The sequence below is a fragment of the Ruditapes philippinarum genome, unplaced genomic scaffold (genome assembly GCF_026571515.1).
Source record: "Ruditapes philippinarum isolate M1 unplaced genomic scaffold, ASM2657151v2 ctg3002_1_1_1_1, whole genome shotgun sequence".
NCBI classification, from domain to species: Eukaryota; Metazoa; Mollusca; class Bivalvia; order Venerida; family Veneridae; genus Ruditapes; species Ruditapes philippinarum.
The window spans coordinates 433,078-460,808 of record NW_026854098.1 but is presented as its reverse complement, the minus strand read 5'-3'; the positions used below and the strand labels follow the sequence as shown (position 1 = coordinate 460,808).

At 33.7% G+C, this 27,731-nt stretch overlaps 2 protein-coding genes across 2 annotated transcripts; one reads left to right on the top strand and one right to left on the bottom strand.

Annotated features, from left to right (window-relative positions):
• The first annotated feature begins 984 nt into the window (after window positions 1–984).
• On the top strand, window positions 985–5,562 carry LOC132738948 (protein HEXIM1-like). The gene is made up of 3 exons (XM_060726574.1): window positions 985–1,723; window positions 2,998–3,152; window positions 5,306–5,562. The coding sequence occupies exons 1-2, from the start codon at window positions 985–987 to the stop codon at window positions 3,039–3,041; spliced, it is 783 nt and encodes a 260-aa protein (XP_060582557.1). The 3' UTR covers window positions 3,042–3,152; window positions 5,306–5,562.
• LOC132738942 (HAUS augmin-like complex subunit 7) lies at window positions 4,113–22,330 on the bottom strand. The gene is made up of 11 exons (XM_060726567.1): window positions 22,198–22,330; window positions 19,772–19,878; window positions 19,279–19,355; window positions 18,262–18,323; window positions 17,362–17,480; window positions 16,312–16,482; window positions 13,279–13,378; window positions 12,272–12,481; window positions 8,687–8,795; window positions 5,298–5,496; window positions 4,113–4,911 (listed from the first exon to the last, which is right to left on the bottom strand). Exons 1-11 carry the CDS (start codon window positions 22,249–22,251, stop codon window positions 4,902–4,904), a joined length of 1,218 nt encoding a protein of 405 aa, XP_060582550.1. The 5' UTR covers window positions 22,252–22,330; the 3' UTR covers window positions 4,113–4,901.
• Between the last annotated feature and the right edge of the window lie 5,401 nt (window positions 22,331–27,731).

The window sequence follows — 27,731 nt, the reverse complement described above, 5'->3', positions numbered from 1 at the left end:
TTTATTTCCTCCAATTATGAAGAGCAGAACATACAAAAATACAACATGTACAATAATTTCTTAACGCAATAAATTAGCTTAAAAACAAGAGATATTATACAAAATAATACAGTGAATATTACAATATTGCAATCATATGTGCTGTTTGATTTAAAGTTTGTCCATAAAGAAAACCAGTCTTGTCCGAAAACGAAAAAAACAAGAATTGGTCGATGGATATTACCAACGGCACAACATTACTGTTGCAATTTAAATAGCGCACGTGCTTCGGCATGCTCCAGGTCATTCTAACAGGCACGTAATTTTGCACGTAAATTCGTACATATATAAAGTCTTGAATATTACCAGAGACTTTTATTATAGATGTTTAATAATGATATTATGTAATATAAAGCTCGATCACTGATACTATTACAAAATACTTTGAAAATGAAAACTATGTAAACCAAAACTTTAACAAGGTCTTCTTGTGCATTGAAAGAAAATAAAGTATCAATATATCTTTTTTTCTACTTTTCTTATATAATTATCCTTTGCATGTTGAGCGATTACCCTAAAAATCGGGGTTGATAACGGAAATACTGTCCGATAGACAACTTCAAATATTTGTTGGAAGTTATTAAAAAGATTGTAACGTTGAATTTCTGCCATCAGCCCTTTCAGCTGAGCCCGTCATAATAAACAGCGTTTCAACTTTCGTGTTGATACGTTTTAATAGATCTACCCAGTTATTGAGAAATGTGATACTTTTGTACGATGTCGCATTAATCATAATAGGTAGACCTTTTCTATTGAACAAACAAGCTGTACGTACGAGTTCACAACGTATGTCGTACGTAGAACGTACATTTACACACACACAGAACCAGTCTATTTCGTTTAGTTTCGTTTGCCAAACGTATGTATGACGTTTCAGTCACGTGACGCGGTTGTATATAAACAAAAAAAAACGTGGTTGTTGCGACATAACTAGACACGTACTCAATGTTAGAGGAAGGCAGTTTTATTGAAAGTGAAATGTTTGTTTTGGATACTGTCAAAATAGTTACAGGATTAAGAAATATAGAAATAATGGATATGAACATGGCAGAAATATTAAAGAAGAAGAAAACACGCCGGGGAAAGAAAAATCGTATGCGGAAGTCACCAGGTAAATCCTCAAACGTTTTTAGTACGTTAGATCTAGAAACTCATAATTTTAATGTTAAGCGGGGACATCGCAATAGAAAATTTATACGACCAACGAGCCCGAAAGCGCCGATGAACTCGACCCAATTCTTAATAGAAGATAGAGGCAATGGACATTTAGATTGTAGTTCCAACTCGCCAGCTTTCCAAGGACTGTCACCAAAAATTGAGGACTTTGATAGCTTATCATTTTATGACTCAGAAAACGACCGGAAACTAAAGAACCGTGATGGAGAGATAGAGTACATGCCTATTGACTTTGAAGATACTGCTGATTTTATAGGCCAAGAATTTGAAAAAGATTTTAATTCACATTATAACTCCATAAACTATGTTGATACTAACAATTTCTCTACAAACTCTTATAATGAAGTAAAGAGAGGACTTGCAAAGTTACCAAAATACACAATTATTAAAAAAATGTTTGAACTGGAAGAAAAGTTAAAAAGACTTGAGAAAGATGCAGAAGAAAACAGCCCTGATAGCTTGAAGATGAGAATACATCAATTACAGGAGGAGAACTCAGCATTAAAAAGTGAAAATAAGCTTTTAAGAACCTATTTATCATAATTATCAGTATTATAACATGTAGAAAGATTCACAACATTGTTTGACATATATATAATACATCATTTCTTTTATTGTAAAGTCAAAGACAAAAGTTTGAAAAAAAAAAAAGAAGAGAAGAAAGGTTTCAAAGTTTATTTTGTACTAAGGCCTCTGGCCCATATACAACATTTGAACAGCATATAACAATAACATATAAAGAAATGTACCATTAGATGTCATTTGTTATGTAAATATATAAAGGCTGAAAAATTGTAAAATATTTCTTTTACATAAATAACCGATTTTAAAAAATGTAAAACAGACAGCAAAATATTTTCATCGAATTATTTCTTTTCATCTGAAGAAATACATTTTTTTAACAAAGTTATCTAGAATTGAATTTGTTTCGAGCAGGGAAGAAGTCGGAAAATGTGAAATGTGTTGTATATATACTTTAAATAAACCATTATTTTAAAGCTATTTAATTAAATGTTATTGTTCATTTATTTTGTATGTACATCTCACTTTGGGTGATGAAGTGCAAGAATAAATTGTCTACAGATGACCGAAAATGTCAAATTTGAAAATGTATCACCGCTTCTTTTTGTCAAGCTTTTCATTACTTGGTATAGTAAAGATTTATCACCTAAATGTTTAACAAAATTTTTGGTTAATTGCTGAAAATTATGTTTTTTATTCTTGCACTTAACTGTCACACGCTATCTGCTATATATAACTTTAACTTCAGGTTATGCAGTGATTTCAAGTGAACTCTGGGGCTATATTCTTATCTCAGCTTTATTTCTATGTTTTTACATGTTAACTCTTCGAATGTGTTAAACCAAATATTGCTTCCTTTTGGAATTCTGGTGTAAGAAAATGAAATCATTGCATCACTGATTTAATTAAACCAACAGCTTGATGTAAATAACAGAAATTTTGATTTTACTCAAGAATTCTGCAATTTGGGTATGTCTGCATCAAATTCACTTTGAAGTAAATTATATTTATTGTATAAAGGATTATAGACAGTAAGACTGTAGTCTTAAAATGTGTTCTTTTGTATAAAATAGCCATATTTGTGGTCTTATAATAATCCCACAGATTATGATTTACAAATAATGCTTTTTATGTTTGAATCTGTTTCTTTGATTCTTAACAATTTAAGTCTATTTATGTCAAGCTGTTGTATAATACACTTGTCCATGGTAATGCTTTTATTGTTTGAAAAGTCTCTATACAAGTGGCTTTACATTTCAGTCTTAATCTTGGCTCAAGTCTTCCCACCCTCCAACGGGAGTTGAGCTTCTCATCCCAGTAATGGAGGTCTAACTTCCAGCAGTTGAGCCAGATGAATGACAGCAATTGTCAGCCATCTAAATGGAGCATCCAAAAGGATTGTCCCGAAAGATGAGGTAAAAAAATTTTCCCAAGTATATTTATACACTACCATATCATCTACTATCTTTACCTTACTACATGCTAATTTAATGTTAAATTTGAAAACTTTTTTTAAAATGGTAAAAATATCAAGGCATTAACTTAACCATTGATGATTAACAATGCACATAACTTACGGTACCTATAATGTATGAAATTATGCACACAAAAAAACTTAAACCTTCTGTAAATGGTTAGAAATACGGCAATAAGTCGGACAGATTTTGAATATTTACATGTCTCTTATGTCTGAATTAAATTGTGTTATCAATTTTAGAGATGTTTATCATTCAAGCATAATAAGATGTCAAATTATAAAAAAAATATGTATATTTTCTAACTTCATATTTTCTAACTTCATAATCACTTGTTTATTATCATGACAATATAATTTTGAAGACAAGGAAGTATGATAAACAAAGTTACAACTTACAAGTAGGTGCTATTCAAGGGTATTAATTTCCTAAAAACTGCTCAGTTTGAGCCAATGTGGTCAACACTATATTAAAACAGTATAAATAAATTGGGAACACAACAGGAAATTAATAACTAATCTTTAAGCTGTATTTGAACACAGACATATTGACTGATGCTAAAACAAAAATGTTTTCTATGATTGAAATATTGACCGATGCTAAAACAAAATATTTTCTATCATTGGACATAGATTTTCTATCTTGTTTGAAATTCTCAGTTTCTGCCATTTCCTCATAGTAAAATATCTTTGATAACTTTGCAATACTTATTATTATATGTCTGACTGGGCCACATATCTTAATATTATAAATTTAACTTTTAATATTTTAGGGTCAAATAATCATGGTGCAAAAAACATTATGCCTACAGTCAAATATTAAAGAAATTATCTTTGATCAGCAATTCTAAATCAATATTCATCCCTCCAAATTTTCTGTTAATTGCAACAAAAAAAAATGTTTCTTTTGAAATATTTTATTTCAATAGTCTTAAACACAATAATATCAAATTATATTTTGTTTTAAAAATTACAATTGTGTCAATTTCACATATTTATTTTTTATTTACAAAAGCACCAAACACTGTAGAACTGTGTAAACTCCATTTTAGATGATCAAATTAAAACTGCTGCAAAATTCAACTTTTTTTTCCTTTTTCTTTTTAATGTTTTTTTTTATTTATGAATTTTTAGAAATGTTGCAATGTACTGTACATGTATCTGAAATATTCATAATAGGGTAATGTCAATGCATATTCAGTAATTTTTCTAAAAACTAAAAATTTTAATCGTAAAATTTCCATCTGACATGTCATAAGCGTTTTCAAAATCCTTGACACGTAGTTAAGTCGACTAGTTCCTATTGGTGCAAACAGAACTACATTTGAAAACCACTTCCTTAGGAATGTTCTGTGGTTTTTAGTTTCACTTCCTCCTATTTCCTGTGTGTCACATAAATGCATTTAACATCCTTGAAGACACACAATTACATGTCCTTGTATTAATTTTAAAGTTGAACAGGTAGGTAACTTCTTAGTTAATACAATTTATGCAGATTTGTCTCCCTTTGAATTTGCATCTAATTCTGTCTGCTCAATACTTTTTTTTCGAAATAGTGTAATTACCATCTATTTAAGTGGAACATGTAGAATTAATCCATCAAAAGTTCATCTGGTCAGGTACATAACTCCCTTAAAATATTATCACAGAATAGTTCCAGTTAGTTTAAAGTATCTTCAAAATAGCGATATCAACTTTCCCTGAAAAATGAAAATTCATACAAATGTAAAAAAAATATGGAAAAAAGTACACAAAGTTATTTCCTGATGTAATTTTAAATCTTTTTCAGATTAGAATATGTTTTAATCATGTTAATCAATTCAGACTGTGACCTCAGACAAATATTTTGTAATAAAATGATCAGTAGGAGAAAATGTGCAAAAACAAAATATACAAGTGTAACTATTACCATAATGCCCGAATTCATTCATATTAATGATAGTTAAAAACTAATGTGTGAAAGATTAGGTCAAAAGACTTATTCAGGAATTAAGAATATTTTGGATAAAGTACCTATTAACAAATTGTGACAAAGTGATTTCATTACTATAGCTGACGATGATCAAAAGTTATTGTTTAAGCTTACAATTTCAGTGTGGAAGCTCTAGAGGACTCGGATCGAATACTCCTCGGCGACACCTGAACACTGGGTATTTGTGACGTTCTTGACCGAACACTTCTCGGGGTAGTTTGTGCACTTGAGACTACCTCAGAATTTTGGATAGACTCTTCCAAAACGTCTACAACATCCTGTAAACTGTTCAAGGCTTCCTCTCCAACTCCAACTACATCAAACAACAGAAAATCACTTAAGATACATTCTATAAACATTTACTTACATAAAACTGTTACATAAATGTGATAAAAATATGCTCTTAGGATTCTGTTATATGTGTTGAAAAAAACCAACATTTTCCTGTCAAAATATATGACTTGAAAACTTAAACGGAAATGAAAACTTTTTCAACCAGGAAAAAAAAGTCTGAAGGAAGTGTTTTAACTTTTAAATGAAATGTTGTATTATTAATTGCTTTGTGTCTATGAAATAAGAAATATACTATGTAACAATGAATAAACCCTACACGCTGTTATTATATGTATCTGATATAAATTTATCCTTTGGTCAACTTTTTGTCTTCTTGTTGATAAGGTAATAGAAAAATTGTTCATTAAATTTTATAAGAGTTATAACTTTAATTTTTGGTTGGGTAACGATAAAAAGCCGCACCAACACAGTACAGACCATATGATGCCTTTCCAGCTTTATTGGTGGAGGAAGAAGTCTGGTTCCCCTCTGTATATTATTTCAGACACAAACAGGCACCCAAGTAGAACCACCGACCTTCCTTAAGCTAGCTGAATAGCTTTCTCACATAAAGAATACCAAGACACTGGCATAGCTCAAACCTATAGCAGTGACAGGCAAGTGGTTTGAAGTCAATGACCTTAACCCCTCAGCCACGAACGCCCCTCAAGGAGTAATTAAAGCTCTGATAAAAAAATCTTTGAATTGTGTAACAAATCTAAGTGTATTTGTAATCAGGACTTCCAGGGTTCTTTTTGAACACACCTGAGGTGTATTTTTATGCTCCCCAAAAATTTTCGGGGGAGCGTATAGTCGCCGTCTTGTCCGTCCGTCCGCTTTTCTTGTCCGGGACATAACTTTGAGACAACAAGAGGTATCAACATGAAACTTTGTAGGTAGATAGATCTCATTGAGTAGGTGTGCAGTGCACAAGAACCATAACTCTGCCTTGCCGTATTTTTGAATTATCCCCCTTTGTTTATTTTACACTTTGAATTTTGTCCGGGACATAACTCTAAAAGTATAAGAGGTATCAACATCAAACTTTGTAGGTAGATAGATCTCATTGAGTAGGTGTGCAGTGCACAAGAACCGTAACTCTGCCTTGCCGTATTTTTGAATTATCCCCCTTTGTTTATTTTACACTTTAAACTTTGTCCGGGACATAACTCTAAAAGTATAAGAGGTATCAACATGCAACTTTGTAGGTAGATAGATCTCATTGAGTAAATATGCAGAGCTTAAGAATCGTAACTCTACCTTACCTATTTTTTCATTATTGCCCTGTGTTTATTTTTACTCTTTGAAGTTTGTCAGGGAAATAACTCTAAAACTATAAGAGATATCAACATGTAACTTTGTAGATAGATAGATCTCTTTGAGTAGGTGTGCAGTGCACAAGAACCATAACTTTGCCTTGCCTTATTTTTGAATTACCCCCCTTTGTTTATTTTACATTTTGAACTTTGTCCGGGACATAACTCTAAAAGTATAAGAGGTATCAACATGAAACTTTGTAGGTAGATAGATCTCATTGAGTAGGTGTGCAGTGCACAAGAACCGTAACTCTGCCTTGCCTAATTTTTGAATTATCCCCCTTTGTTTATTTTACACTTTGAACTTTGTCCGGGACATAACTCTAAAAGTATAAGAGGTATCAACATCAAACTTTGTAGGGAGATAGATCTCATTGAGTAGGTGTGCAGTGTACAAGAACCGTAACTCTGCCTTGCCGTATTTTTGAATTATCCCCCTTTGTTTATTTTACACTTTGAACTTTGTCCGGGACATAACTCTAAAAGTATAAGAGGTATCAACATGCAACTTGTAGGTAGATAGATCTCATTTGGTAGGTGTGCAGTGTACAAGAACCGTAACTCTGCCTTGCCTAATTTTTGAATTATCCCCCTATGTTTATTTTTAATCTTTGAACTTTGTCCGGGACATAACTCTAAATGTATAAGAGGTAACAACATGAAACTTTGTAGGTAGATAGATCTCATTGAGTAGGTGTGCATTGCACAAGAACCATAACTTTGCCTTGCCTAATTTTTGAATTATTCCCCTTTGTTTATTTTTACACTTTGAACTTTGTTCAGGACATAACTCTTAAACTATAAGAGATATCAACATGAAACTTTGTAGGTAGATAGATCTCATTGAGTAGGTGTGCAGTGCACAAGAACCGTAACTCTGCCTTGCCTATTTTTGTAATTATTCCCCTTTGTTTATTTTCACACTTTGAACTTTGTCCAGGACATAACTTTAAAACTATAAGAGGTATCAACATGAAACTTTGTAGGTAGATAGATCTCATTAAGTAGGTTTGCAGTGCACAAGAACTGTAACACTGTCTTGCCAACTTTTGTAGTTATTCCCCTTTTTTTATTTTACACTTTGAACTTTGACCGGGACATTACTCTAAAATTATAAGAGATATCAACATGAAACTTTGTAGATAGATAGGTCTTATTGGGTAGAAGTGCAGTGCTTAAGAATCATTACTCTGCCTTGCCTTATTTTGAAGCTATTGCCCTTTGTTCATTTTTACTTTTTGACTTTTGTCCGGGACATAACTTTAAAACTATTAGAGATATCAACATGAAACTTTGTCGGTAGCTAGATATCATTGAATAGAACTGCAATGCTTAAACTTAGGAATTCAAAGAAAACAAATAAATGATTAAATAATAGGCCCACAAAGGGGAAGGGGACAGGAGACCGGGGGAAGGGGGAGGGGGGTTAATCAAAGAAATAAAAACTAGAGGTAATTGGGAAGATACTTACCATAGAGGAGAAAACAACAAGGGACACAAGCAAAAGTGTCACCAAAACAGTATGAAACAACATAGACATGCAATGCTTAAAGAACCTAAACAAAGCCTGGTCTAATTTTGGAGTTATTGCCCTTTGTTCATTTTTACACTTTGAATTTTACCCAGGACATAACTCTAAAACTATAAGAGATATCATCAGGAAACTTTATAGATAGATAGAAAGATCTCATTTAATAGAAGTGCAGTGCAAAAAAACATAAATCCGCCTTGCCTAATTTTGGAGTTTTTGCTCTTTGTTTATTTTTTTTATACTTTCCTGTGTCCAGAACCTTCTCGGGGAGCATCACCCGGTTCAACCGGTTCTTGTTTTATTATATTGTAGATAAGATTTACCTAATGTGAGGGAAGTATCGTGTTGTCCAGGCATCTGCTGACCTATTTCAGCTGTGTCTCTGTTTAATGCAGTATATGATGCTCTTATTGCTCGCAAATTCTGTAATAACTGAAATATTCCACATAAAAATTGGTCATTAAATTAGGGACTCCAGTGGTTTTTTTTGTTTAACATGACAGGACTGGAACATTTATTTCAAGATTTATGTTCCATTTGATGTAGGTATGGACAAATAACTCACCTGCAAAACATCAGATAATTTGCTCACTTCTTTTTTTTCTATGAATAAAATATGCTGCTTCCTTAATATAAAAACCCTGCTTGTTTATGTAAATTTTTTGTCATGTAAATCACAACATAAATTGTAAGGCCTCAGATAGTCTGTTCACCAGTTCCTTTAACTTTTTTTGTAAGGTTTTGATGGTACCAATTTATGTTGACAAACATAGCTCAGCATGAATGTGTCTGTATTGCGAACAATCATTCATCATACAGGTCGAAACAAAAATGCAAGTGGCAAAAATTGCATAAATCTATACTTTGTTACTGACAAAGAAAAAAGAAAGAAAAAAAAATCCCTAAAGAACATCCAAAACAACAAAATTGATTGTTGCAGCCTCCGTTTAATTGAGGGTACGTGTTCACATTTCAAATGTTATGACAAATAATTAATTACACTTTTACCAGAGGAGTATACTTTATAATTTGACTTGCACCTTATGCTAATATTTATATAGAAAGTACTGCTTTGGCAATCTTTTAAATAAGAAAAATGCCATCTTTAATTACTGATAACTCAAACTTTAAATGTGCATCATTTCAAAATTAATCAATATGAATATTTAAGTATATATATTTGAGAGATTTATTAAAATGTTATGGACATTTAAAGTTGGGTCTGAAGGGTGTTTTTTTTTATTAAAAGAATAAAAGCAAATACTAAATAAACTAGAACTGCCACTATCATGGCGTGAATACCCCCAGACTTCCCGAAATACGTCGGTCCGACGGACATGTCCGATAAATTTTGATCAGGTCCGACAATTTTTTATTCCGGATCGGTCCGACTGTCCGGCTTTTATCCAAGCCGCATGTATACAAAATGGCGTCGCTAAAGGTGCCAAACCTGGGAAAAACCGAAAATCTACGTCAGAAGAGTGCGCAGAACAGCAATAAAAGGATGAAAAGAATAGACCTGAGACAAAATTTAATGAAAAATAGAAGCAGAATCATGAATCATTGGTGTATGACAGGGAGATGAGGAAAATGCGCTGTACGGATTGTGCCAATTTTTACGGCGAAAAAATAAAAAAAACAAAAAGTGTCTTAGAAATACAAACACAAGTTTTTCTTTGATTTTGATCAATTTTATTTGGTCCGACAGATTTTGTTTCGGTCCGACAGATTTTCGTGGTTTGTCAGACCGAATGTCTGAAAGTTTTTTTCAACTTTCGGGAAGTCTGTACCCCCGCATACCACTTTCTCAGAATCAACAGTGGCCATTTAGAGCTCAAGGACAACCTCCTTGCCAAATCTGAGGTTACTAAGCCAGTGCATTGCTAAGTTATGTATTCTACATGCTTCAAATGTGAAAATGTCAAAATCAATACACTGCGGACAGGCATTCTTTAGCAATTGAGAAGAAAAGCTTTTTTTTGTCAAGGTCCCTGTGACCTTGACCTTTGACCCAGTGACCTCAAAATCAATAGGGGTCATCTTATGGTCATGATCAACATCCATGCCAAATATGAAGACTGTGGGTCAAAGAAATCTTAAGTTAATGGGTGGACAAACTTTTTGAAGTCAGTCCCTGTGACCTTGACCTTTGATCCAGTGACCTCAAAATCAAAAGGGGTCATCTACTAATCATGACTAACCTCCATTCAAAATATGAAGACTGTGGGTCAAAGGAATCTAAAGTTATTGGACAGACAAGCTTTTTATGGTAAAGGCCCCTGTGACCTTGACCTTTGACCTGGTGACCTCAAAGTCAATAGGGGTCATCTACTAATCATGACTAACCTCACTGCCAAATATGAAGACTGTGGGTCAAAGCAATCTTAAGTTAATGGGCGGACAAGCTTTTTTTAGTCAAAGCTCCTGTGACTTTGACCTGGTGACCTCAAAATCAATAGGGGTCATCTACTAATCATGACTAACCTCCATGCCAAATATGAAGACTGTGGGTCAAAGGAATCTTAAGTTATTGAGCGGACAAGCTTTTTGAAGTCACGGCCCCTGTGACTTTGACCTGGTGACCTCAAAGTCAATAGGGGTCATCTTCTAATCATGACTAACCTCCATGCCAAATATGAAGACTGTGGGTCAAAGGAATCTTTAGTTATTGAGCGGACAAGCTTTTTGAAGTCACGGCCCCTGTGACCTTGACCTTTGACCTGGTGACCTCAAAATCAATAGGGGTCATCTACTAATCATGACTAACCTCCATGCCAAATATGAAGACTGTAGGTCAAAGGAATCTTAAGTTATTGGGCGGACAAGCTTTTTGAAGTCAAGGCCCCTGTGACCTTGACCTTTGACCTGGTGACCTCAAAATCAATAGGGGTCTCCTACTAATCATGACTAACCTCCATGCCAAATATGAAGACTAAGGGTCAAAGGAATCTTAAGTTATTGGGCGGACAAGAAAAAACCGACGGACGGCCGGCCGGACGGACGGACATCCTGATTCCAGTATACCCCCCTTACAACTTTGTTGTGCGGGGGTATAAATAAAGAGCCATAACTCATCAATGCACAATAACACTAAGCATGTGTCAGCAGTTGGCTTGGTGTCAGTTCGATTTTATCAGCAAAATTACTCCTGGCAGGTCATCTGTATACCCAAGGGCACTTTATTATCTGCTCATATCAATTATATATATTTTCCAGATACTAAGTATGTGATCTTCACAAGACTTAGTTTATAATTAACCATAGCATACTAAATATCTTAAATGGAATTCAATTGTCTGTCTTTCATTTTGGACAAAACCATTCATCATTTTTAGGGAAATTTAAATAAATGTACTGGCTGAATAGCAATCAGTGCCTGTACTGGGTATTTTCAGTTGTTACCTGCAGACTCAAGGTTAAACTTAAAACCTAGGTCTTGTTTTCTTTTTGTACACAGTACCCTGTGAATTGTTATTGAGTCTATTAATTTTAGAGCTGTTATTGATTCAAGGCAAGGCATATCAAAGAATTATTGATATCAGATGACAAATATCAATAAATAAAATTATTTGTCTTTCATTCACTTTTATACCTGTTTAATGATTTCAGTTGAAAACATGTTCTGTTCAGTGTCTTTTTTTATAAAAACCCATTGCATAATTTTTATCCAGACCATTTTTCTCATCAATGCTGTGAAATATTTTCACTGTGTAACAACAGATAATGTTAAGACATGGGCATTTGCTTCTGTATATGTTTTGGGTGAATTTTCCTAATATCTAGACATTTACTGAATAAGTCAAAATTATCAATTTTTTGAAATGTGTATTGATTATTGATCGACAGAAAAATATCAACGATACATCAATATTGTTTCTATTGATGACAGTTCTAATTAATTTACATACCTGAACAAACTGTTGTAGTAATCTATGAACTCGTTTAAAGGCCGGACCCAGCTGTGTAAGATTTGGCGGAGATTTGTTACACCAGTGTTTCATTTCATTCTCGTAACAGTATGTGAAGCCGGTAACCAGCTGTGATAATTCAGATACTACCAGACTAATTGTTTTGCAGATGGTTTCCAGCTTAGAATCATCTGTTGGCTGGTAATCGTACTAGGAAATATGTGATAAAAAGTTATGACAAATAAGATATAAATCAGTTTGATTGTAATTAAAGTTGAATTAGTGAAAACTATGAACTTTAACATAAAATATTTATATTTTTTCTTAAGTTTGTTCTTAAGTCATACCAAAATTGTGACGGTCATATGGTGACCTGCAAGCTTTACTGGTGCAGAAAGACCAATGGTGCCCATCACAAAGGCTAGAATCATCAACGTTCAATAAGGTAACCAGCTAGCTCCCTTCAATGAAAAATTTTGTCACTGACAGGGATTGAAATTAAAAGATGTAGAGGCACATAGATTGTTATGGTCGTATTTCATCTTAAGATTTCTTACTGATGGAGTAGGATGAAGACAACAGGTTTGACTCGCTTTATTAAGGTAGTCATACTGTAATGCTTTCCCGCTAAATACATTGCTCAATATCATAGCAAATCGGCTATTTCAGGATCATTATTTTTTTCAAAATCTTTGGTATTAGATTATTTACAATCACTCATTCCTCATCGATATGTACTAAATTCAGGTTATAAATGGTTAAGATTTATTGAATAACAAAAATTGTGAAAAATAACGTTCCGGAAAAGACCATTTTATTAAGACATTTGCTGATGTTAGAATTTTATTGGTGGGAAAGCATTACAGTAAGACTACCTTAAAGTAGATAGACACAAGTGCATATCCTTTACTTAGCTGAACAACTTCTTCGTAAGAGAGAAGTTAACGTAATTCATGAGGATAATTATGCGAGACAAGAGTTTGTAGAGGGAACTTTTAAATTCTTACGTGTTTCTTTAAATCTTGCAGAAGTTCAACTTGTCTAGCCATATCATCACCAAGCTGTATCGCCTCTGCCTCAATGCTCTGTAAATCTGGCTTTGGTGCTCTGAACAAGAAAAGAAAAAAAGTGCACTGCTCAAAGTAAGAAGTGCATTGCTCAAAGCAAGAACAGCTTCTTTTCAATCGCCAAACAGCCTTATTACGCCTGTATGTGTTCAGAGTACTGGAGGCACAATAATGAATGAATAAGAGTACTTCATCAGTAGAATGGTAGTTCTAATCAAGAGTTTGGAGTCCTGGAGGCCAGATAGTTCCATATTGGCTTAAGATAAAATTTCTTTTGTTTATTGGCTTTCACTAGTGTTTAATTATCCCCCGCCGATGGAATCCGGAGGGGGATATAGTTTTGCCGTTGTCCATCCGTCCGTCCGAATTTCGTTTCCGGATTGGTTCTATGCAACTACTGGCTGGAATTCAACGACACTTTATGGGAATCATCAATATCAAGAGGAGATGCGCATATCGTCAGCTTGTTCCGGTCAGACCCTTTAACTCAGAGTTATGGCCCTTGATTAGTTATGCAGTATGCATATGGAGTAAAAATCGTTTCCTCGCTACTTCTCTGCAACTACTGGCTTGAATTCAACGAAACTTTATGGGAACCTTCAATACCAAGTGGAGATGCCCATATCGTCGGCTTGTTCAGGTCAGACACTTAAACTCAGAGTTATGGCCCTTGCTTAGTTATGTAGTATGCATATAGAGTAAAAATCGTTTCCGCGCTACTGCTCTGCAACTACTGGCTGGAATTCAACGAAACTTTATGGGAACCTTCAATACCAAGAGGAGATGTGCATATCGTCGGCTTGTTCTGGTCAGACACTTTAACTCAGAGTTATGGCCCTTGATTAGTTATGCAGTATGCATATGGAGTAAAAATCGTTTCCTCGCTACTTCTCTGCAACTACTGGCTTGAATTCAACGAAACTTTATGGGAACCTTCAATACCAAGTGGAGATGCCCATATCGTCGGCTTGTTCAGGTCAGACACTTAAACTCAGAGTTATGGCCCTTGCTTAGTTATGCAGTATGCATATAGAGCAAAAATCGTTACCGTGCTACTTCTCTGCAACTACTGGCTGGAATTCAATGAAACTTTATGGGAACCTTCAATACCAAGAGAAGATGCGCATATCATTGCCTTGTTGGGGTCTGACACTTAAACTCAGAGTTATGGCCCTTGATTAGTTATGCAGTATCCATATAGAAAAATATTCGTTTCCTCGCTACTTCTCTGCAACTACTGGCTGGAATTCAACGAAACTTTATTGGATACTAAGAGGAGATGTGCATAAAGTCGCCTTGTTCCGGTCAGATACTTATAACTCAGATTTATGGCCCTTGCTTAGTTATGTAGTATGCATACATCTCATTGGCATTTCCAGATATTACTATTTAACACAAAGTTATGGCTCTGTTATTGCCCTGAATATTTATCAAGTTCAAAGAATATTACTGTTTATGCCATGATTAAAATATAAATAAAGCCTTATGTCTTCAGTTGTTGTGTTAATAATAACCAGTACTCGGCGGGGGATATAAATTCAATGAATTTGCTTGTTATCTGAAAAGACAGCCACTTCTTGTGAAAAACTAGAAATGTGTTGTCATGCCACAGATGCCCCGCATGTAGCCAAAATGTCAAATGTTATAATAATATTTAGCTCAAAATTTGTTTGCATAAACCATTTTTCAAGCCCCTTATACTATTAAATGTTAACACAAACCATTTTTATACAAAGTTCAAGATTAACCTTTGCATATTGCATATTTTTAGCCGATATAATGATTAGATATTTTTGTTAAATGTTTTCCATGATCAAGAGAGATAACTGTCAAAAAAATCTAGGGATGGCAATGAGTAACTGGTTAACCGAGTTCTCGATTTGAATGTCCAAATACCGGTTAACAAAATTGATATTTGAGTACTCGGAAAAATACATAATTTCTAAAAAAAAATTTGCAATTTAGAAAGATTGGTGTATCCAATTAGTTCAGAAATTTGGAGATGTGCATGTATCTTCATAAATACCTGTTAAATGCAATCATTAACATTCTTGCAGAGGTGCGAAAATGATATCATAAATTTAACAAGGCGATCAACAGTTTGACACGCGCACCTGTGTCGCTTACGTCATCCAGCCTCATATGATATTTAATTACCTTTAATTGTGTAACAGTTTGTAGCTGAAGTAACAGCTTTGAAAACAACAAATGGCCGATTGCTATTATGAATGTAAGAATAAAGATAACTAGCATTTAGACACGGTTAAACTTTTGTTTCCTCCGATCAGTCTATATTACTTCAAGAAGAAATAAGATATATGACCTGTTATACATGTTTTAAACTTGATACTGCATTAATTAAAACATTGTAAAATATAATGTTGTTGATTTAATTTTAATTAATTTGCCTCCCGTGCAGTCCTATTTATAGTTGTGAATGCTATGAATTTAAAAAGAAACGAAAGTAGCTTGAGGACAGTGTTGATATTGTGTGATAAACTTTGAAGATCACTGGAAATCATCTGAGACCGAGTACTCGATCGGAAAAATGACCAAGTACTCGAGTATTGATTTAGGTATTTGTTGCCATCCCTAAAAAAATCAGACCAAAACCAAATTCGAACTTGATTTGTATTTTCTGGTAAAATACCTGCACATGCGATTTCATGCTCATACATACATTTCCACAAAAGTAAGAGTGCAGAAAGTGAAAATTTCAATTTTTTTCCAACGTTCAAGAGGGAATGATGGAACGGGGTAACACTATATGCCCCAGACATTTTATTGTTGGGACATAAAAAAGTTTTGGTACAGATTGCTGATGTCTTTTGGGTAAATATTGACTAATATACATGTATAACTGAAATACTGTTAAGATTGAACTAAATGAAACAAAACAAAGCAGAATGTTATCTTTTCAACACTCAATCTTCCTTAGTCTTTAAGTTTATTTCTTATGAAGTAATTTCTTACTTATCAGTACTTTTCCCGCCTTGACTCCATCTTGATTCTACTTTCTTCTGAAGATCTGGTGGCAACAAGGTCACCTTTGTGCTAAATATAGAGTCTATGTTGCCATGACTACACAAGGCATTCAAGTAGGCACAATCATGAGATAGTTGCTCCTCTAGAGACATGGCTTCACTGAAATGAAACAATCATTTCAGATATTTTTACCATATACGGTTGTTTCATAATGACATAATCAGAAATATCACCAACCATACATAGATATACATGTATAGATCAATCACCAACAATATATGGCTGGTTCACCAACCATTCCTGACTGGTTCCCGTTAATAGACCCATTACAAACCATACATTTATATATGATTGGCTCCCATAAAATGAATTATTAAAGACAATTCATGTGTGGTTTCTACAAACTGACCTATTTCTGGTTCCTATAAAATAACTCAATACCAACCATAATTTATTTAGTTTCCATAAATATATCTGATATTAATAGTGATTGTTCTTTGAAGATCGGCAATTTATCAGCATACCAAAGCCAGAGTTATAAGTGTGACAGTTACCCTTGAATTGAAATTCAAAAAGCATGAATCAAATTTTAAATTAATACAATCAGTAGTTATATAGAGAATACATGGTTAATGACAGGATGGAGAAGATTTATCAGGTGAGCGAGAAAGTGTATCTTGACAAGCTTAAGAGAGCCAGGATTCACTTTCCAAGCAAACCAGATAAACCTTCTCCAATCCTGACATCATCCATGTATTTGATTTATCCTGCTTTTGTCTTCTTTGATCATGATTTTAGATTATTTAAATGGTTTCATTTTTACGTTTTCACAATGAAACTGCGTCTATATGTAGTTTTGTTTTGTTGCTAATCATGTGATGTCATCATATGATGTAATGACTGGAGATAGATAAGTTTGTCCGGCAAGGTTTTATCCAGCTGATAATATAGACAGTCGCAGGATAAAAGAAAATTAAATGTTGCAAGCAAACAAATATCATACAAAATTATCAGCAAATGAATTCCAAATCTGCTCACCTTACAACTCCGGCCTCCCTGAAAAGTTTATTTTTGGGATCTTCTGCTTTGTCTGCTATGTCTACGACATCAATCAAGTGTTCCATGAAGGCAGACTGTTTGCTGGCTGGAACCACTCCCTGAAAGTTATTTGTTTATTTAATGCATTTATAAAATTTGGTTTTAAGTGATATAAACTCTTTTTATAAATCTCAAATAGGAAGTATCCAGATGACTAAAAATAATGCACATGCTCTTCTGTGCATAACTTTGTTTGCATCATTTATGACATACAATTACCGATACCTTTGGTGAAATAAAAGCATTTTCATTTGTTACAATATCACAAAAGTAACATACAATAAACTCTACAGTTACAAATCATTTTACAAGCTTCTAGGTCTCATTAACAGAACTGCCTACACAAACAAATTCAATATCACATATCTATATGTAGTGTAAGAATAGAATAAGGAGATGGACAACAAGAGCTGTCACAGGAGACAGCGAAGCTCGACTAACTAAATACTGGACGCGGTAAGGAAGACAAAACTATAAAAGAAATGATCTATTTTCTTTTAAGCATTTATGTTACACGTATTTTTCTAATTAAGTTTAAAATCTAATAAACAAAAAAATAAAAAGAAAGTTTAAAAAAAAAGTAATAATTGAGCCACGTCATGACAAAACCAACATAATGGGTTTGCAACCAGCATGGATCAAGACCAGCCTGCGCATCCGCGCAGTCTGATCAGGATCGATGCTGTTTGCTTTCAAACCCTATAACATGTAGAGAAACTGATAGCGAACAGCATGGATCCTGATCAGACTGTGCGGATGCGCAGGCTGGTCTGGATCCATGCTGGTCGCAAACACATTATGTTGGTTTTGTCATGGCAAGGCTCATATAGAATTTCTTACCCTGATTAAATCCACATCATCATATCTACACAAGCCAAGATTTGAAGCAACAAACAACAGTCCTGTGAACAAAACAAAATTCCCAAATTTAACAGACCAGCACAATATATATAATACTAAAAGAAAGTTCAGAAATGTTGCATTCTTTGTTGGATTGTTATTACTGAATAGACAACTTCATTTCTTAATTCATAAGTACATGTATACTTCATTGCAATGATAAAATATGGTCAGAAAAAACCCCCAAAAAAGCATGAAGAGGATATCTATAAAGTATAAACAATACAAACAATATTTTTTTTTGCACACAGAACATGTATTTTACTGAAATCGTGAAACGATGTATAGGAGCGAATTAAATTCAATTAATTTAGATATATTACACTTGTTGTAGCATTGTTACAAAGTTGAAATTTGTCATCTGACATTCATATGTCGTGAATACGTGTTGTACTCAATGACAGCCCTACATTCAAGGGATATTGTCATTTAACTGGAAAAAGTCTTTAAGTGTAAGGCATGGCCTACATCACAGGCACAAGTATCGGACCTGGGAAGAAAAAATATGACCCGATTGATAAAAAAACCTGTGTTCATCTTAAAAGTGTCAAAAAACACACAAAAAATGTAAATAATGACCCCCTTTATAAATATACTATAAGTTAACTTATAGTATATTTATAAAGGGGGGTCATTATTTACATTTTTTTTTTTACACTTTTAAAATGAACACAGGTTTTTTTTTATCAATCTGGTCATATTTTTTCTTCCCAGGTCCGATACTCGTGCCTGTGGCCTACATGGCATATAAGAAGCTACATGATGTGACATTCCTGTTAGTCTTATAGAATTTCAATATCACATTGCATACAATAGCTCCCAGTATAGGCTAGAGCCAGGTCAGTCTGCACTGTATATTATACATGTATATGCTAGATAGTACATTGTATGTAACAACTAAAGTTAAAGAATAAAAACATAGTTTCCAAATAACGCTGATATTTCTGACAGACTCACTTTGAATACGAGAATCCATTTTTGATTCTACAGAAGCATATTGTGGATCCAGTATCTCATTCAGTTTTGAATCAAACCTGGAAAAAAAAAATTGTAACAAGTTGCTTTTCTTTTTTATCATAAAACTGAAAGTGCTCATTTGATTGATTGTGCCAGGCAGACCCATGAGTTAGAGCTAAGGCCAGTAAGGGATACCTGTGTGTGAGTGATCGAAGTTGGAGTAAATGAAGTTTAACTTTTGTGTACAAAAATATACATCTGATCATGATCAACAGTGATTCAGTGTGTTGTATGCTTTTGATATCATTTTTATTCACAATTTCATAAAATAAACTATGTATTGTAATAAAATTCTATATGAAATAAGTCCATCGCTTATGTTAAGTTACAGAAGATTTCTCAATGACAATTACTAGGTATGAAAAATTGATGCTTAAGATTTTCAGTTTACCTCAAAATTGACACACAAAAACTATAAGAATGGCAAACTTACTTGGAGAAAAGCCATTGTAAAAGTCTGATTCTTGACTCTCCTGGTTTGAACAGTAGCTCTGCAATCCATGAGTCCTCCACTCCTTCTGTGTAGGGGCATCCTAGATCCTGAAAAATATATATATATATAATACAGAACTAGAAAATAAACTATGGATACAGACTATAATAACTTTGTTAAATGGAAATGTTTCAACTTTAAGTAATAAACATTTGTCCTTGCTATTCAATAATGTCCCTTTCATCATTCAAGATATTGACACTAAAAAACAATAGTCTTTTTCATTCATATCAATTATGTTTTACCATGAGATCATTGCTTAGTGTAATAACCTACTGATCAATGGTCTCCTCAAATCCACGGTTTTTTGCAGATCAAGGACTGGTGGAAACTGGAAATCGCCGATTAGTATACCACAACTAGAACTCTGTGAGTGGGATGTGTGGCCTTGTGAACAATATAGTTTAAGAGAAATGGCCAGGACAAAAATAAAATATGAAAATTAACAAAGGGAAATAACTCAAAAAATAAGAAGTGCAGAGCAGCAGTTTCTGTGCACTGCACTTCTTATCAATAAGATCTATCATCCTATGAAGTTTCAATACCATAGCTTTTATAATTTATGAGAAATGGCCTGGACAAAAATAAAGTATAACTAAAAAATTAAGAAGTGCAGAGTACCGGTTCTTGTGCACTGCACTTCACAGGGCTCACGCTGTCGGTCGCCATAGTCGCCATTTGCGGTTATTTTATAAGATTGGCGATTATTTTTGCATTTTGGCTACAAAATCTGGTGATTATTTTTTACTTCCAACAGTGTTTATATAAGGTGTAAAAATCGATAATGAATGCAGTAGACCCAATTAACACCAGTGGGGTGCATTAAATTGAGTGTCAACTTTTTACCGGTCATGTGCTGATAACTATATTGCCCGAGGTGATAAAATACATGCGAGATGTATAATTGTATAAGTACTTTAAAGATATTGTCCAGCATTTATAATAGCCATCAAATATCCGTCAATTAGCCACAAAAATCGTTTTAAAATTGATAAACTGGATATTGACTTAACCAAAATTTACCGTGAATTGCAGTAATTGCAAATTTTGATTTTTTTTTTGTTTTAAGCTACTTGACTAAATCGCCAGTGGAAAACAATGGTAAAATATTTAAAAAGTATTAACTTCCAAACAACTATTTGCACAACAACTAAAATTGTGAATATTTCTTCAGAAAACAGGAAAAATCCGATTGTCACATATTTTCGCGACACCGATAATTTTGATATTTATTTAAAGGTGAAATAAGCTATGTTCTGTTTAAAAATCTTTACTACTATGGCAGAAAATTTGTATAACATTGGTGATGATGAAATTTTCAGTAAATTATTCAGAAAAAAGGCTGCATTCTGTGAATGAGTTTGCAAACTTGTGTTATTACTATAGGCTAATATGACCTGATCTACTCCAGTTCTGTATGAAATGTGGAAATTGACAGTGGTTATAGCTGACAAAATTTGATTAGAACAAACAAAAAAAGTTGTCTGATAACAGCATTATGTAAAGTTATAATGTCAACCTTTAATATTATTGTTATACAGTAATTATACTAATTATACAGTAACGTTTTTATTCTGTTCTAGACTATAATAACAATTTAAGTTGTGGTTCTATTTAAAAAAAGGTAGTTATCAATATACACAAATGTATCATTTTATTTGAGAATCCTTATAAAACTGAAAGTTTTATATGTAATGTTTATTTAATCAACTGCTTATGTTGTTAATCGCTTATTCGTGAATAGTACGCTGAACTTTTGGCTATTATTTTTTTAAGCTGAAATTATTGGCTATTATTTTATTTGAGCCAGTGTGAGCCCTGACTTCAGGTCATTATAAGAAGCATGCATACCAAGTTTGAAGTCAATCCGACTTATAATGACTGACTAATATGCTCCGGGCAAGCCGACAACGACACCGCCGACAAAAGTAACCTAACCCCTATATGTCGCCTTTTTCAAGGGGACACAAAAATGGTGGACGAGATTTTCTGAAATAGTCGAAGCACTCCTGTGATAGGTTGAACACCACCAATTTATTCTTTTCTGTTTGAGGAACAAAATACCTGCATTTATCCCCTCTATACATAATACCACACTACATGTATATGTTAAATACTTTTGGATAAGGATAAGAGGTTTCTTTTGGATAAGGATAAGAGGTTTATGGGATACCCTTTATGGTAAGGATTTTAAAATATGACAGATTCTTAAAATCTTTTTTTTTTGCAAGTTGAAACTTGCTAGAAATTTGTATGAAGACTGTCTATAAAATATGTATAATTTTTAACACTGTCCAAATTTACAAGAGTAAAATGCTTTAATTTCACTGAGACTGCATGTCATGCATTGGATTTTAGTTACTCACGTCGAGTTTTTTCTTAAATTTCTTTGATTTTGCACTATTTAAAGCAGCCGCCATTTTCTTTTCATCAGGATCGACGAGACGTTTGACATCAATAAAGTCTGTCCTTGACGGAACATACAGTACAGTCCGAAAAATACGGAAAATCTTTAGGGCCATCGTAGGGAATACCGTTAGTTCTATCGTGGTTATACTTAATAATCCAGAAGGCGACAATGCGACAGTGCGATATTGCGATGACGACAATACAACAGTGCTAGGACGACAATGCGACTTTGCGATAACGCGATGACTACAATGCGAAAACGCGATGGCCACTGTACGAAACCGCGATGGCGACAACGCGATAGTACTATCGTATTGTCGCCATCGCACTTTCGCATTGTCGCATTATCGTACTGTCGTCATCGCGTTATCCCACTGTCGCCATCGCACTAGATCGCATTTTCGTCATCGCACTGTCGTCATCACTGTCGGGTTGGTGTGTGGGGGCGGGGGTGCTGGTGCAAGCCTTACCTTGCCAAGACTTCTCGATGCCTGTCCGAGAAAATAAACGCAGTGTGAAAGCTTAGCTTAAGGTCTTCAGCGTACCTGTTTATATACTATGACATGACGTGATCAAATGATAAACAAAAATGTGAAAAAGCGGCTTATAAAGTTTTGGAAGCCAGAACTAAGTGAAAGCTTAGACTTTTGAGAATTGTGCCATAAAACCAGATTATAAGTAACTGTAAATGCTTTAAAACTGTGCAGTGTAAAACTTTAAGTTATAACCAATCATTTTCCCACGAACAATTTTCGATTGGAATAAATTGAGTGGTATAGTGTTGCGCAAGCAAAGACAGTATAACTGCTTCAAATCAGCCGTATTCCATTTGGACTAACTCATTTCTTCCGTTGCCTTTATGCTAAAAGGCACTGCAACGTACCATCCAGATCCAGACATATCATGTCTGCAATGTTTAAAATGTGTTTTAAAAAACACTACAGAACTGCATACCTTTAAAGTGATCACATTTGATCAACATGATTATTTTCATTTTAAAGATGCTCGGTCTGAGTTTGTTATGGCTGTTTCAAATGTTGGTCGACATTAAGATACGTTAAAATACGTTTAAGCTAATGTCCTTTGTTTGTAAAAGTTACACAACTGATCAAAATTTCTTTTATCAAGGACGAAATAAAGAAAGTTATATTATAACAAGGTGAAATTAAGTATTAATGTCAGTTGTGGCTTTCCATAGTTTTATTTACGACAGTACACACTTTGAGTCCTACATAATTCCACAGTGCTATATTTAAATTATCTGTACAGTATTATAATTTAGACTCTGATGAATTAAAGTTCGAAAACTTTATATTTTCAGTGTACCTACTGTCTTGCAGCTCCAAAAAAAAAAACATGCGAAGATAAAAACAATGATTGCAGGGTATTTAGGAAATCTAAAGGCTCTAACGTATTAATTAAGGGTTGCGCCTTTTATCACGTTACCAAATTTAATTTGGTGTTTTATTTATTGCTTGGGAAAATCAGCATACTATCTTGTCTCCTTATACACACAGGTGGGCATTGTACGAGGTTCATGAAAAAACTCTACAAAACAAAGGTTTTTCATTTTAGTTTATTTTTGTGTTTTATTTTAGCACACCATGTAAACACTGTACAATGGCAGGTATTTATTCTAAATTTGAAATGACAGAGTGCGAAAATTTATCTAATATCCATTTACTTCTATTTTATTTAATTCTTGTATTTTCAAAATTTACAATAATGATAGGCAAATGATTTATAGCATAATAGTCATACATTGTCAACAGAAAGACAGTTAAAGAAAGACTACGACCTGCCGGCGATCGTCACGAGACATTTACATGGATTTATTATATATTTATAAATGAAATATTGAGAAATATTGATGAAATAAAATGTGTATTTTCATTTTCCGTATTTTCACAGTAAAACAATATTTATCACTGCAGTGAAACATATTTTCCGTATTTTCATAGGTGTCTTGTCGGAATAATTTCTTCTAAATTCAGTCAATGCATAAAATTTAAGGGGAAATCTTTCAAATTGTAATATCAAAAAGAAAAAATGTATATCTTAAACAGAAAATTCAAGATTTTTTCTATAAATACAGGATTTATTTTCATCTTGTGGTATGAAAATAATCATATTTCACTCGTGGCTACCGCCACTCTTGAAATATTTATGTTCATACCTATCGATGAAAATAAATCCTGTATTTGCATGATAATTAAGTATTGTCATATGATAACACGTTTATTCAGAAAGAAAAGAAAAAGAATCTTGTGGTAAAGCATTGCTATTTTCCTCTATGGCAAAACTTATGCTAGTTAAACTAAGACATATAATAATGCTAGTAAATGTACTTAAAATACAAAGAGTAATTTCAGTTCTTCTTGATAATGTTCTCGCAAAACAATGGACGGTTTATCTGAAATATTAATTTACTGTAGGAGGGAATTTCTTTCTGTATAAAAGGTAACAGAGCCTACATGTGCTACATCTGTAAAGAAAAGCGGTTCCCCGTCCCCAACGTTATGTTTGACTTGGTAAACGATTGTTACATTACGAAATCTAAATATAGTAATGCAGCTATCTTTTGGAATTATGTAGAAATATTTCTTGTATTCTAAGTGTTTTAAATGAACTGTACATTCTACGTAACCTTCCTTTGACGCTAGAAGTTCATTATACCAACGCTGTTAAAACTTGTTTTACAATTTTGTGGGTATTTTTATGCACTTTGGTTTTGCCAAATGACAGGCATAAGAATCTGTTCAATTTTACTTATCAATTTAAATCTTTAACATGCAATCCCATTACTGCATGAGCATTTTGTGAAAAATGGCTGTTTTCATTGAAAAGTCTCCCGTTACAAGTTCAAATTGCTATAAAACTATAAAAACTTCTTCAATACTAATCAAACTTGGCACAAATGTTGACTGGACCATTGCCTTTGTAACGACATGCTCAGTCTTCAATTTCCTGTTACCATGGCAACAAGGAGACAACTCAAAATTGCCAAAAATCACTATTTTGCATTGATTTTTTTCCATCAAAATTGATTTCAAAGTGCTGCAACTTCTTAATGGATTCAGATAGAGTCAAAGGCTTTTCAGCGTTGGTTACACGTTACCTTATGATCGACCTAGGGTCATTTTTAGCCTCTCAAAAGTCCAAAATTTTCTTGACGATGAAGGGGACTGCCGCCCTCCTTCAAACCCCCAAACAGAAGGGGCACGTCCCCCTTCTGGCAACACCCTGATGTACATTTTGGATGGGGGCGGCGCCGAAAAAGTGCTCACTTTTTTATCAACATTTCCACGGTAGGGAATCACGTGACTTTTACGGTTACGCGTACAGACAATATGGCGGCCTAAAAACCTCGATTCACATGTGTTTTTCAGGTAATTCTTTATTATATCCCTTTTACTTACATACGAGACCTGTTGCAGCCTACGCGGAATAAAGAATTGTTGCCGCCTATACCTTATTTTCCACCTCTGTGCTCATAGTTTTTACAAACACTCAAAAATTCAACAGAAATTTTGAATGTGAACAATTATATTTCGGGTAACATTCACGCAAAATTTGTATTTTTTATGAATTTGATTAAACTACGTCGAGTTAGCAAAGAGAAAATGTTCATAGAATTTCTTTATTTGAAAATGTAAATATTAGGCATGTTAAATGTTGACAGGTCATTTTCTATTCCATTACACGAGAGAAAAATGATTTGGGTAACTCCCACGCATACTTTTATTGTTGATAACTCCCACGCAATATTTTATGTGCAGGCAATATCTATGCAGGTTATAGCCTAGATATTGATTGAAAAAAATCATGATTGATGCATTTAGCATCAAACTTTCATAGAATATTGAATAATATTAAAAATACCGCAAATAGGTCCTTGATAGAAGTAGCAGGCACATCAACGGTGAACAACGTTGAAGTATGGTCAGATTTCAACTTTGAAATAACGTTAGATTTATGTTCGAATTTGAAAGTTTATAAAACGTTGAAGTTCAACGTTGGCACAACGTTGAAGTTTCAATGTCATTTCAACATACTTTAATTCTAATATTAAGCAAAGTACTGTAACATGGTTTAACAAAAAAATTCAAGACACTATTAAATACTTCAGCAATTTTATTTCAAAACTACAGTTCAAGTGTAGCTTAAATTCAAACGATTTAAGAAGTCCTTTTAGTTTAACAATTAAGCTACAATCTGTTCCAATCTACCACTAGTACTTCTTCTAGAGCTCTCTGGGTATGTCTTAAGTGTTTCATGATGGTGTTTGAATACTTCTACTGCTTCTGCAAATAAAATAAGAAGTTACTAGTTGACTTGGTCAATCTCAAATTATATATAATTAATCAACTTAGTGATTTGTTTTATCTTAAAATAATTATCTTCTAAGATTTACATAATAAAAAAAGCATAGAAATTAAGATACAGCTGAAGTTTCATATTGACAGTAAATTATGTACAAAAACAACAAAAACTTTTTAAAAACAAGAGGGCCATGATGGCCCTGAGGTCGCTCACCTGTATATAGCCCCCCTCCCCCCCGAGCCAATTTTTACCCAAGGGCTTTTATTTGAACAGACTTGGTAGACACCCATAAGAAGATGTTTCATGCTAAACATCTAAGTTCTAGCTCATTGGTTTTTTTAAAAAGAAGATTTTTTAAGTTTTTACTATACACATATAGTTAAAAACAATGACACCTCTGGGGCAGGGCCAGTTTTGACCCCAGGGCTTTTATTTGAACAAACTTTGTAGATATTTACTTAAAAATGTTTCATGTATAATATCTTAACTCAAGCTATTTGGGTTTTTTCAATGAAGATTTTTAAGTTTTTGCTATACACATATAAGGAAAATCAATGACCCCCGGGGCCGGCCAGTTTTGACCCCAGGGCTTTTATTTGAACATACTTGGTAGACACCCATTAGAACATGTTTCATGCTAAATATCTTAGCTCTAGCTCTTTGAGTTCTTTAAAAGAAGATTTTTTTAAGTTTTAAACTATATGCATATAGGGAAAATCAATGACCCCCTGGGGTGGGGCCAATTTTGACCCAGGGCTTTTATTTGAACAAACTTGGTAGACACTCATTAGAAGATGTTTCATGCTAAATATCTTAGCTCTAGCTCTTTGGGTTCTTTAAAAGAAGATTTTTAAAGTTTTTACTATATGCATATAGGGAAAATCTATGACCCCCTGGGGCAGGGCCAATTTTGACCTCAGGGCTTTTATTTGAACAAACTTGGTAGACACTGATTAGAAGATGTTTCATGCTAAATATCTTAGCTCTAGCTCTTTGGGTTCTTTAAAAGAAGATTTTTTAAGTTTCTACTATATGCATATAGGGAAAATCAATGACCCCCCGGGGCGGGGCCAATTTTGACCCCAGGGCTTTTATTTGAACAAACATGGTAGACACTCACTAGAAGATGTTTCATGCCAAATATCTTAGCTCTAAGTCTTTGGGTTCT

Coding starts and splice junctions, on each gene's coding strand:
- LOC132738942 (XM_060726567.1), bottom strand. CDS start 22,251: ATGGCGGCTGCTTTAAATAGTGCAAAATCAAAGAAATTTAAGAAAAAA. Junction 17,481..18,261: donor ATGATGTGGATTTAATCAGG/GTAAGAAATTCT, acceptor AATAACTTTCAG/GGAGTGGTTCCAGCCAGCAA. Junction 16,483..17,361: donor AGGGAGGCCGGAGTTGTAAG/GTGAGCAGATTT, acceptor GTTTCATTTCAG/TGAAGCCATGTCTCTAGAGG.
- LOC132738948 (XM_060726574.1), top strand. CDS start 985: ATGTTAGAGGAAGGCAGTTTTATTGAAAGTGAAATGTTTGTTTTGGAT. Junction 1,724..2,997: donor GGAGAACTCAGCATTAAAAA/GTGAAAATAAGC, acceptor TTTACATTTCAG/TCTTAATCTTGGCTCAAGTC.